Source organism: Pezoporus flaviventris, unplaced genomic scaffold (assembly GCF_033815535.1).
Source record: "Pezoporus flaviventris isolate CSIRO_AGI_PZ_B2104156 unplaced genomic scaffold, CSIRO_AGI_Pfla_v1 ptg000025l, whole genome shotgun sequence".
NCBI lineage: Eukaryota > Metazoa > Chordata > Aves > Psittaciformes > Psittacidae > Pezoporus > Pezoporus flaviventris.
In genome coordinates, this window is record NW_026892573.1 from 6008849 (window position 1) to 6021934 (window position 13086).

The following is a 13086-nucleotide window of genomic DNA, read 5'->3' on the forward strand; positions in this document are numbered from 1 at the left end:
CAAGCACTGCAGATTAGTTTTGGCAGGAAAATGAAGATTATGCGATTTGGAGACCAAGTCTGTCTGTTTTACTTTTAGAAATAAGTAATAGTTGCAAATTTTAAATTCCTCTTCTAAAATCTAAATTGAAATAGTGTCTTACATAAAGCTGTTATGGAGAATTTGGGGGATTGAGAAAAAGGGGAGCAGGAAAGGAAACTGCATCTTTGAAAATGGAAATGTGAAAGGAGGCTTTATCTTTAAAAACATGATATAAAGGCATAAACATACAGTGATTCTTCATTATTTTTGTTCTTTTGGATCATGACAGGATGTTTTTCTATAAATGATAGAATCACAGAATGGTTTGGGTTGGAAAGGATCTTAAGATCATCTAGTTCCAACCCCCCTGCCATGGGCAGGGACACCTCCCCGAAGATGGTGTAATGTAGCAAAATTGAAATTATATCACTGGGTACTCTTCAGGTGGTAATTCACAGGAGAAAAATTTTGACTATCATTTCATGATAATGATGGTAAATTCTGTCTTTGAAACAGATAAATACCTGAAAGTAACTTCATTTTTAAAGATATTTATCTTGGTTTTTACGCTAGGGTGTCAGATTTTTTCATCCATCTTATCTCCTCAGGCATCCAAGTATAATATTGTTACTAACTGGTTTACAATACCAATGAAAATATTCAAGTTTTTCTTAAACAGGAAACAGTTTATAGCAGCAAGTTCCCAAGTACAGGTACATACACTTTCAAACACATTTGTATTGGTATTGGTTGGAGAGTGGGCAGCCCAGGGTAGTCAGGACAGACCCAAAATGTAGAATGTGGTGGTCCTCAAAGTTTGGATAAGAATGGGACTCCAGACTGCGTAATTTTCAGGAAGGTGTACTTGGTGGTGTAACAGGGTACAGGACTTGACCTTAAACACATTTTATCCCAGGTTTCTGTTCAAAAATCTCAGGGCCACAGGTGTCATTTTGTCACCTAGATCAAAACTCAAAGTGCTTGGCACTTGCAGGGTTTAACCCTTTCCTCCATGCTGTCAATTTTAGCAGACTGTATTTTGTTAATGATGTTTCATACTTATACATACTTTACTTATGTATTGGTTGGTTGATTTTGATTGTTGACAATTTAGAATAAACTTCCCTTTTAATAAGAGGCAAGAAATTTCCAAACACCTGGCTGCAAAGGAAGAAAAAGTCTTGAGCCAGATAAAACTATTCTATGATTCCTTACACTTTTGCCTTAATAATAATGAGTTCACATCTTAATAATGTTTTTGCCCGTATTTAAGCTCACTTGTATATTTTCAAAAAGTCTCACCCCCCCCGAAACCACGCAGTCTTTATTTTCTTTTCCAGCTTACCGTCTAAACCATCTACTAGGATAAGAAAGGGAGAATTGATGTTGTCAAGTTGTTTCTTGAAGAATCTTGTTTGATAGGAATAACAAAAATAGGTGTACATGCATAGTTAAAATTGTATGTGATCCTTTTGAAGAGAGTACCTCTGGGTTTAATTTAGGATGATAATCTTCATGTTAAAATTAAAGGGATGGGCTTTTTCTGTCCTCCTTAGATCACTAATGAGTCACTTTTCCTAGAGCTCCAGTCTTCACCCTCTCTAGTATTAGTAATGGGCTTGTGAGATTTCTCGTTCTTCCCTCGAAGCAAGGAATCGCTTTCCTTGGTTATTCATTCCTAGTGATATTTAAGACACAGACATCTGTGTATGTTGTGCAGCCTGTTGTACAGATGATGTTGAATGGTTAGCTCAGAGGTAGAGAGGTCTGTAGATTTTGGCGTACATGTTAGGCTGAACAAACCCAAAGGAAAGCTAAGACTTTTTAACCCAGTTTTTTCCCTTTCTTGCTGTTTTTCTGGAGTATGTTCACCGCAATCCTCCCTATCCAGCCCATTATGTCATGCTTCTCTTCCAGCCTCTGTGTCTCTTCCGTATCTTCTTCCACGTGAGACTGATGTGTGTCATGTAGATGTCATGCTCTCTTCAGAGCTCTTTCTGAAATTTCACCTGTGTTCCCATTTCTTCTGTCATGCTGCTTATTTCTTCTGCTTGGCCAGCACTGTCACTCTGCCAGTCTTATGCCTCATCTCATACCTGTGCTCGAGGTAGCACACACGCTCAGGACAACACAAATCCAAGTTTTACTTCACCTTAGTTTTAAACCTTTCTGTCACTGGAATGAACCACAAGTATAAACACCCTGGTATAAAAAGGTACTGTGTCCTGCCGTTTTATCCACTTAGAAATTAGGATGCGGTGCCCCATATAGAGTAATAGAGCAGGCATAGATGCACTTGTAACCCTGGCTTAGTTCTAAGAGAAGAGTGTCCCCTCTAGTTCTGCTTTTGTTTGTTCTTGATCTTTTTGCTTGTGTTGGGCTGAAAAATGAGCAGAACAGAGCCATTCATGGTGTGACTGTTAATAAGAAAATGTTGAAAGTATGGTAGGAATCAATAATGGAGGGTTTGTTTCCCCCTTGGTCACTAATTGATTGAATGTGATAGCCACAGGATAGAAAGGACTGCAAAATCCTGACATTAGCAACAACTACAGAGCTGCAGATCTCTCTGCTCTTCCAGAGGACACGAATTGTAGTAAGAAATGTTCATTTCTTTAATGAACAAGAAGTTACAGGGCAAGAGGAAACAGCCTCAAGCTGAAGCAGGAGAGGGTACTAGGAAAAAGTTCTTCACCAAAAGAGTTGTGTAGCATTGGAACAGGCTGCCCAGGGAAGTTGTTGAAGTATTTAAAAGACATGTAGGTGTGGTGCTTAGGCACATGGTTTAGTGGTGGATTTGGCAGTGCTTCATTAACAGTTGACATCAATAATCTTAAAGGTAATTTTCAACCTAAACTATTTTATGATTTGGTGATTCTATGACTAACTGCGCAAGGTCTTTCCGTTGACTCACAGCATGATAGCAGTAGAAGGGCCTTTTCACCCAGCTACAGGGTGATGCTGGGTTGACCCAAGTCCTTCTGGAAGAACAAGGAGAGTGCAGAGGCTGCTTTGCTTCTCAAGGGTAAATCGGTATCTGCACCCTTAAGGATATATGGTCAGGGACTCTTTTTCATCAGTATCAGACACTTTTAGAGGAAGTATCTATAGACACATGTGAGCTTGTTTAAAAATATATGCAATGTCAAGCAGATCTCATAAATTTCTTCATGGTAATTGCACTAGAGCATCACTTAAAATGTTTAAAGTTGAGATCACATAATAAACTTACTCAGTTATATCACTCCTAGAATGCAAAAGTCAGTCTTGCTTTATCTTTACATTATTTATCCTCAGAACCTCAGCCCAGAAGGTTTTTAATCATTTGCAGTGCTAAATTCAGAGAGGAAAAATGGGGGGCTTAGTGGTTTTATTCAATTATTTCCATTTTAGCAAACCAGAAAATAAAATGCATAAGAAATTGTTACTTATTGTTGATTTCCTATTCATGTCATCTCATCTTCTGTGCTGGAGAAAGGTATGTAGAATTGGAGTCTTCAGTTATGACTATGGTGCCTATCTCAATATTAGACACAAAATTATCTTATATTCATATGATTCATTGCTCAGCCTTCAACATATGTAGTTGAAGATGTCAACTTCAGAAAAACCTAATAGATTTCCTCAACATATAATAATTGCAGCACTTTTCTTGTAATGCCAGGATTTCAGGACTTAAAATTAGTTATAAATCATATTCTATATTAATAATCTGAAACATTTTGTTATTTAACACTGACAAATGCACTTCTTAATGCCACTTTCATTCAGCTTATCCTCTTCTCTGTCTGCCTGTCTAGTCTTTATAAATGGGGACAGGCTCACTTTGCTTTGACTGGGTGTGTGTGCTGGAGTAACAGTGTCTGAAGGAGAACAGTAAGTTCGTCTGCGCAACAGGCTGCAGTCATCTGCCTCCATTTAACACGAGACAGTAGGACTTCTTACAGTGAAACACAACACGCTGAACTGGCATGTTGCTAATTCTCATCTTTTAGAATATATGACAGATTGTCTAACAACAGATTGTCACCATTATTATTAGATAATGTATTTTTACTCATGTGGACATTCTGGTAATGTCCTGTGTTGTCTGTGGTTGGGCACTGCCATGGGGTTGTTTTAGCAGGATGTGCTAAAGTTCCCATTGTTCTCACAGAATTACAAAAACATTAAGTTTCAGCAGTCTCGTGGGTGTTTTCATCTCTTGCCCATCATCTGTTCACTTTTTCTATTACTAATACTCTTGCCTGGAAGAAGAGTCAGAAAAGATGCTACGTGAACCTCCGCAAGTCACAGTAGTCCAAACGAACATGAGAGAAGTAGGTGTGGAGCAATATTATTGCATTTATTTTATTAGCTTGTTTTGGATGAGATTTTGCAGGGTGTAGGTACATCTCATCATGTTTGGGATGTTTGGCAATATAAAAAAGCAAACAAAAAACTTGGTTGGCCATATCGGGTATCATGAAACTTCATGTAATGCAGCTCCAGTGTCTAGTTCAAGTGCAGAATTAGTGAGTAAAGGACTAAGAGAGCATTAGTCCTTTGTTTTCACTCCCCTGGGCTGGGAAACCCTGCAAGGAGTCAGAACAACTGCAGAACTGCGCAGAGCTGGAGAGCTTTGGGCAATGGGCTTGCTCTCTTCTAGTGCATCTCTGTTGCATGATACTGCACAGGGAGAAGCAAACCAACTTTTCCTTCATTGCAACAGTAGGGTTGGCTCCTTACTTGCTAGTACCGCGTGTAAACACAGCCAAGCACAGAAGGCCAAGCACACTGAAAACTTTTCAGTCCTGTGCATAGAACAATTTCTTTAGAAATGTCAAGTCCTAGCAGCATTTCTGATTAATAGCTGCTTCTGGTCTTTGCAACATTTGTTTTGTGGCAGAAGATTAATCACAGGAAATCATCTATTCTAAAGGTCTTTGGTTTATTTTTTATTTCTGGAAGATACATATATTTAAAAGCCTCTCCTGAGGCTTTTTCTCAGTTTCTTCTCCTAGGAATGTACATATTGCCTTCATCTGTCTCCCTTTATGAGCCTGCTGCATGTTGACAAGTTCTATAAAATTATTTCCAGCCTGTTTGAATGTTTTTTGCCCGTCTTCAGCTGGAGGCACAATGACAAATCAGAGTTGCAGTATAAAATGTATTTTGCTGGGCATGACTGTGGTGAATTCAATGCCTTGCTGGTAACTCACTGTATTTCAAGGCGGAAGAGCTATATTTGATCTTGGGGGTGGAAGAGAAAACCAGTGTACAGGCTGGTGGCTGCTGTCACTAATTTATTGGCAGTTTGAGGGAAAAAAAACAAACTGCATTTTCTTTTTATCTTTAGGCCAGATATTAGCATGAATTATGGCACTAGCTATTTCAACAAGAGTTCAGTGGAAAATCTAACTCTTTGGAGAGTTGTGTGTAGTTCTGAGCCATAACTAAGGCTTTTAACTGTCACACTCCTGCAAATCATAATAAATGGTAATAGGTAAAAAGCCACTGCTCCTTTAAATCAGTGTCACCAGTGACTCAGAATATCTATTGATTTTTTTCTCTTTATTCCTACCAACAGTTTCAATTAAGATTCACTCTGAGAAAACCCTGTATAAAACACTTCATAATATTTTGGTTTAATACTGCCTTTTGAATTCTGTGTAAGAAATGAACATTTAGAGGTAACTATTAAACACATTAAATCATTGATCTAAAAGGCTAGTATAATGCCCGATTCATAGCTTTTGTTATAAATGTTTGAGTGTATAATTACTAGGCTGTATAAATATATATTTCATCAACTTTTTTTCAAACAACAGCTATACAAATTTTAAAAGTCAATTATATTCACTCAGACATAATACTTTCTGAATGCAGGAGAATTACAGCATGGTTTGGGGAAAAAAGAAAGGGAAAAAAACCAAAACAAAACCACACGATATTTTTCCTTGCAAATAGTGTCTGTACCAACAAATCATGTGGACAAAATGATTACAGGCTATTTGTCTTTACTCTTTGTAATGCAGTAAGCAAATTTCAGTGCTTCAGCCGTACATGAACCATTTGCTAATTTGGGGTCTCTACCGCATTTATAGCACATTTGTCAGGCCCTTTACCTCTATGTGTGTGTTTTGGGGAGGCTGTCTCCAGATGGGCAGCAGCTGTCATTCCCCATAGGATTGTGTGACCATATTCTGCATGGAAGCCCAGTGGAAAGAAGGCAGCCTGGGTCTTTGTCATTCTCCAGGAGATCTTGAAAGCTGCAGAAAAAGAAACGTGAAGGGCAACCATTAGGGAGAAGAGCAAGATGCATGTGTACAATAAATGCATATTAATAAAAAGGTTTGCCTCCTGAGTCACCGTGCTTCCCATTTAGATTTCCATAGTGGCATGTGGCAGCTGCATTAATTGCTTGCATTAAAAGTAATACTGGGAATATAATACATTTTTAGCAGACTGTGTTTTCTAGAGACCACGTGAAATTTGTGAGTTGTGATTTGGAAACCTCTGGCAAGAAATCTTGAGGTACAACACTGACATATCTGAAATTTCTTTCAGAGATACGTACATTTGTAGCCAGTACCTTTGTTGGTTCGTACATGTAGATCTTTCTGAAGTCCTCTGCCATTTCAGAAACAAACTTAGATTGTCCATTTCCATTTTCACTTGGCAGGCTTCCATCCTGCTTCCTAAGCAGGCCGGTTGTTCTTGGCTTTCAAGATGGTGTGCTGGGGAGCTTCACATGTTAAACATGATTTCTTTGCCATCAACCTTTGGAGGCCTCTGAGAAGTGCATTAGTTGTCCTACACATTCAGTTTTATACCAGTCTGGAAATTAGCAGGTTAAAATAAAAAAGCTGGAACGCACATCCTGCATGGCAAGTGAAAAATGTTAAGAAATAAATTGCTGGTGTTCTTTTATGCAAAGAAGGATTAATTTCTGGAAGAGGCACTAAAACGGGGGTTGAAATTTCCTGTATTGTAATTTTAAAATGCCGGAACAGGACGAGACCTTCACCACTGAGTGGTGTTTGAAGTTCATGATAAGCTAAAGAGCCATCAATTGTTCGCATACTTAAAAATCTGATTTATTAAGGAGCTGGAGGGCATTTGACACCACAATTCTAAGGCTTTTCCCTCTGAGGACAGTCTGAGGTGTTCAGTTCAGGTGTTTCAGTGTTCTGGCGTTTCAGTGTTGAAGGGCCAATGTTCTTTGGCTGTTTTCCTGAAGAAATGGAGGATATTGTGAATCTGTATTGTAAAAGAGTAATGAATATAAAGCCTGGTGCAAGGAGGATCTAATCCTGCAGAAATACCACCACTGAAATCCTAGTGCTCCCCAAAATCTTGAGACCACCCGATGTATCTGAATATTGTTAGGAACCTTGTCTATTCCTACATGTGCTACAGGTGTAATAAGAAGGAAAAGCTTCACAAACCAAATAGCTAAATCTGGTCCAGGTGAAGGTGGTGCAGTGGCGTTGGAGGGGAAAGGAGCCCCTTCTGGAGCCACTGTCTCATGAACAGGAGCAATATCAGTAAGTAGGTTGGGCAGGAAATCTCCTTTACAGAAAGGAAAAATGTGAGAGGAGAGAAGTGAGATGAAAAATAGCAACAGTGGGGGAGAGGAGGGAGTGGAAAACTCCCCCGGTCAAAACAGTAGGAAAACTGGTGAAGAACTGCAAGAAAATATAATATTTTTTTTTAAATTTAAATATTTTAAAAGCCATTGAGACAAAAAAAATAAAATCAATGAAGTGAAGAAAAAGACTGACTTGGAGAAAAGGGACTGATTTAACTTTAGGCTGAGCCTCTTTGTGAAACATGAGTTTAGAAGACCTTTGGAAACCAGATCAATGAAATCTTTAAAATCATTTAATTATATTGAAGGCCAGAAGATAAACACTCATGATAAAAACTTCCACTTTTATTTGCCAGAACAGGAGTAAGACTTGTTCGCTGCTCTTTTACCTTCTCATTGATTTTCCTTCAAGCAAAGGAAAAACATGCTACATTTGGACAGAGGAAGACATTGATGTACCTTCTGCTGATTTAGAAATGTAGAATGCAAGGCAATGGTCACTTAAGGGCAATTAAAACCATAGAACAAATGATAAGTCTACACAGATTCAAGAGGAAGCAAGTTTGTGTGTGAGATGAAACTGCCAGCAGCTGTCCAGCAGTGCTGGCAATGAAGTATAATTAATTGGCTTTATTTCCAGTTGCTGCAACTAAAGAATTTATTTCTTCATTTACTGCTTACTTCAAATGCAATTTATTTAGTTTGTTCAGGTGTTAAACCAGAGCATGCTGAATTTAAATGTAGCTTTTGGGGTGCATTATATTTTTACAGAAAGACAAAAAACAAGCTTTTTTGTCTCAAACACTGTTTTTTAAGTACTGCCTTGTTTAGCGAAAATTGATTTTTCTGCCTGGAAGAGACACTTCTGGAAACACAGTAACTACACTGATGGTAGCATATTAATTGCATGTACCATAAAACTATATTCTCTGAAGGGACTTTGTCCTGTACCTTTCTAAACCTTGGTTTCTTGCATCTTCATTTCAAGTATTAGTTCTTGGAGTGCTAAACCTGAAGTAAACAGAGCACTCCTTCTACATGATCATGGATAAACTTTAAATTACATACAGGTGAGCTTGACAAAATGCGTTCAACCTGTGACCTTCTCAGAGTCTTTCCCAAAGAGGACTGAAGGTCACCTATTGTTAACTCTATGACTGAGACTTGATTGTACGTTGGTTTGAACCTGGGTGGATTTCCCTATCTTCATGGTTTTAAAAGTGCTCGTAAAACAGTAATTTGTGCTTTGTACTATATTTGTACTATAATGCCAGAAGAAAGGCCAAGATATTTTACATTAAAATATCAAAGAGAAGGTCATGGAGTCTGGTCTTTATTGTGCTCCGTGAGTCAGCAGGGATGGATCAAAAGCTGGTTCAGCCCTCAGCTGAGTCAGCTGGGCGATTCTGGGTTCATTTGGGTTGGATTAGATCTTTTTTAAGAGTAAGGGCTTCTCTTCCACCTGAGTGTTAGACTCTTGGACTGAAATTTGTGTTCAGACATGGTCACAGCTGCTTGGTTTTCAGCATTTCGGTATCCTCTATAATACATAGTGTCCTAATAATTCACAGTGTGCTCGAGCAAAAACAGTAGGAAAAACTTAATTCAAGAGAGTGCATCTGTTTTGCCTTATGATTTGTTTGCATCTGACCTTTGATAAGGGCTGGTTCATACTTGCAGATTTTTAGAATTATTGAGTGTGTTCCTGTCTAAACTTCTTATCAATTCTGTTTTTCTTCTCTTTTGCAGGTTACAGATAGAAGAATCTTCTAAACCTGTAAGGCTGTCACAGCAACTGGACAAAGCTGTAACCACAAACTATAAACCGGTGGCTAATCATCAATATAATGTAAATAGCTTTCAGCGTTTTCCCTTCTTCTCTTCGGGAGGAGTCTGGCTCAGGACTCACTGTTGGCCACTGTGTTTGGAAACACTCCCGTGTTATCTGGTTTCTCCCTGATTTGGTCTTCTGGGGATCTTCTTTCTGTCTCAAGACCAGTATCACCACTGGGGCTAAGGTCTGTCAATTCTGACAGTCCCATGTTACCAGATGGAGGGCAGACCAGCTTTACCTAAGCCTTTTCTAGTGACTTTATTACATTCTTCCTCTAGTGTTTGTTTTTTTAAAATGTAATTTTAAAGTTTGGGGATAAAAGGCAGTTCTGGCTCTGTGCTATGAGATGTGGAAGCACTCCTTTGAGCCAAATAAAATACCATACGGAGGTGGGTAAAAGGCTTGAAAAGAATCATTAGTTCCCAGTCCTTCGGAGGAACTGACAAGTAAGAAAGAGTAACAGCTGATAATTTTTCACAGTTTCATACCTTCACAGTACGTGTTATTAGCATCATTGGCTCTGTCAATATTACACCCACACTGCTGTTTCAGATCAGTTGATGTACATACAAACTATAATGTCCTTTTTCTTAAAGATCCTCTTTGAGTAATTTGTAAGTATGCATATATAATCCCTGTTACTGTTGAATGGGGGAAATGTTAAGTCATTCTGAAAACGAGTCACTCTCTTAGTCATTTAAACTTTTATGCTTTTTATTAAGATTTTATTTACATAAAACAAATGACAATACGCAGGATGATATTTAAGCATTATTCTGAAAGGCAGTCTGTTTCCACAGAACCCAAAATAATTGTTTCTTCCTCATGGGACTGTTTTGTAGTAGTTACTGTTCAGAGCCTGATCTATACATAGATGATCATACCAATACAACTATTTCAGCTAAGGGAATGACATTTAACCAAAATAGTCACACTGGTATATCCTGCTATGCAAATGCAATTTTATACGAGACTGTTACTCTCCTCCTTTCATTCTGGAAGAAGCCACAGTGATGTACAGCTTCTTTTTTTAGTGGGATATTATGTCATTTCCCTGACACTAGCATAATTACAACAGCATGACTTCAACCTGGAGATAATATTTCAATTTTCATTCCAGTTACAAACTGCTGTCATTGTATTATTACAGAAATCTAAGTCTTGTGTGAGCTTTAGGGGGTATAAGCAGGATGTAACCATGCTTCTTAAAAGTTAGGGTGCTCTTCTGTCCTAATTATAATGTTTTTATTGGCTACGTAGCTGTCCATGCTAATGGCTATCTGTTGACAGTGTGTTTACTTTTCATATCTAACTTAAAGGAGTTCTAGTGGGAAAAATCTAGTAGGAATTACTTGTACTTGAATCACTCTTGGCCTTGCCTTGACTCTAAAGGGCCAGGCACGACTACTCTCTACACCACCTTCTTTTTCATTGAGTCTTTTATTAAGGTTCGGGTTAGATGGCTGAAGGGGTGTCCAACCGGGAGAACAAGTCCATGAACTTTTTAAACCTCTTGGTTAATTTTTTTTTTCCTGCTGTTTTCAAGAAGCAGTTGCTTTCTTAACACTGGCTGCACTGCTGGTAATCGTATGACATGGTGGGGACAAGACTTCTCACAAGGAAGAAGAAAATATGTACAAACTACCACACATACTGATACATTCAGTCGTCTTCTGGGGAGCTTCTGAGGAAAAAATTAGTGTCTACTAAGTAAGAAAGAAAAGAGTAACATTTCCTGAACGAAGATGATAGAATACTAAATGGGGCTTAAGCTTATGTACCCATAAATGAACATACAACAGGAAGGAAGAGGGAAATAAAATACATGTAGATGGGAAATAGTAATAGCTTGCCTGAATACAAGGATGGGGAAAATGATTTCTTTTTTTCCCCAATAAATTGTAATAAGCCTACCATTTTATTGGAAGAAATTGCAATGCCAGTACAATATATGCCAGGATTGTAGCCTAGCTTTTCTTCTCTGGGAAAGTGATATGGAACTTCATTTTCTTTGTATGTGTAACTATTGCACATATATAAGTTTATAAGGTTGCGGTGTTGATATTCTTGCAGCTGGAATCCTTCTGCAACTGAATTCTTGTTTCTAATACAGCAGAAAAGTACTTTAGTGGTGCTGGTTACCCCTTCAGAGGCTTCTTTGTGCTTTTCCCCTCTTCCCACTCTCCCATACTGTAGAGGTTAGTATCTGTGCACCAGGAGATGGGAAAACCTTTCAGACTTATTTCGGGTGAAACTTCAGACTTAGTCTCACTTTTATATCACCTTTGTACTAGCTGTCTACCAAAGCAGTGTAGTACATCAGCTTCAGCATTAATGATACCTTCAGGAAGGCAATTTTGGCAGCTTTTCAGCAAGCTTAGCAACATCCTGGGAAGGTAAACAAAGAGAAATTGATTCCTGTATGAAGTCTTGCAGGGATAAACTCACAAATGCTGCACTCAACAGCCAGTTCTAAAATGGTCCTTCCTTGAAATCAAATCGTATTTAGATGCTTTTTATATTTAAAAACCCCGCAAATTTAAAGAAATCTTACTATGTACATGTGTTCGGTAATACAAGTCTCAAAAAGTGCTTTAAGCCTCCTGCATAAAACATCCTGATTGCTCATAACAAGTTCCAATGCAGCCTTTCATTTTTTTTCATTCCTGTTTTCTTTGCAGCATAGGCATAAGACAAAAAGAAGAAAACAGCAACATATACCATGCTTTTTTTCACTTCACAATGTGCTCCATGTTTTTTATGCAGCAGTGGGAGCTGTTGCTGGAGTTCAAGGAAAATGCTGGAGTGTTTTCTAATTAAAATATGGGCAACAGGGACACCAGCTGCAAATAACTTTTCAGCAAAGGGAGGGTTTGATATTCAAGTGTTTTTCTGTGGACTGATTTTATACATTAATCACAGAATGGTTTGGATTGGAAGCTACCTTAAAGCTCATTCAGTTCCAACCCCCCTACGACAGGCAGGGACACCTTCCACTAGACCAGGTTGCTCCAAGCCCTGTCCAGCCTGACCTTGAACGCTTCCAGGGATGGAGCAGCCACAGCTTCTCTGGGCAACCTGTGCCAGTGCCTCAACACCCTCACAGCAAAGGTTTTTTTCCTGATATCTAATCTAGAGCTACCCTCTTTAGTTTGAAACATTTCCCCCCCCGTTCTACCACTACATACCTTTATAAAAAGTGCCTCTCCAGCTTTGTTGTCATTCATTAATTCTTAATTAATTAATAATAGTAAAATATCCACATTACATTTGTACAGGGAATACAGACACTCTTCTTTGATTTACTGTACCTTGTCCAGAGAATGTAAAATGGAAGCTCCTGCTGGCAAGAGTGTGCTGAGGCACTAAAATAGGAGAGAAAGAATGCTGGGCCTTGCAATTTACTAGGGAAAAAAAAAAAGATTGTGTTTTGGTTAAATAGGCCACTTGATGTTATTTTCTGGGAGACTGTTATTTGTGTAATTAGGATTTTATACCTGGTCATGAAATAGTCCTGTCAGAGACCTAACCTCTGGGAGAGAATGTTGAGAATTTCCTTCTTGTTACTTTGCTCCTTTGTGTGGGAAGCATCCATTTTAAAGCAATTTTTTTCTCCTCATGGAGGGAGTTGTACTAGTAGCTAGTTGCTAGCTAAGCG

General features: G+C 38.5%; 1 protein-coding gene across 2 annotated transcripts in view; it reads left to right on the forward strand.

Annotated features, from left to right (window-relative positions):
• Positions 1 to 13086, forward strand: part of GTF2F2 (general transcription factor IIF subunit 2) — a 96550-nt gene that overhangs the window by 73912 nt on the left and 9552 nt on the right. For both annotated transcript variants that reach the window (XM_061457329.1, XM_061457328.1), the window contains one exon: positions 9344 to 9443. In XM_061457329.1, coding sequence (XP_061313313.1) covers positions 9344 to 9443 — 100 coding nt within the window. The remainder of the gene's footprint in view (positions 1 to 9343; positions 9444 to 13086) is intronic.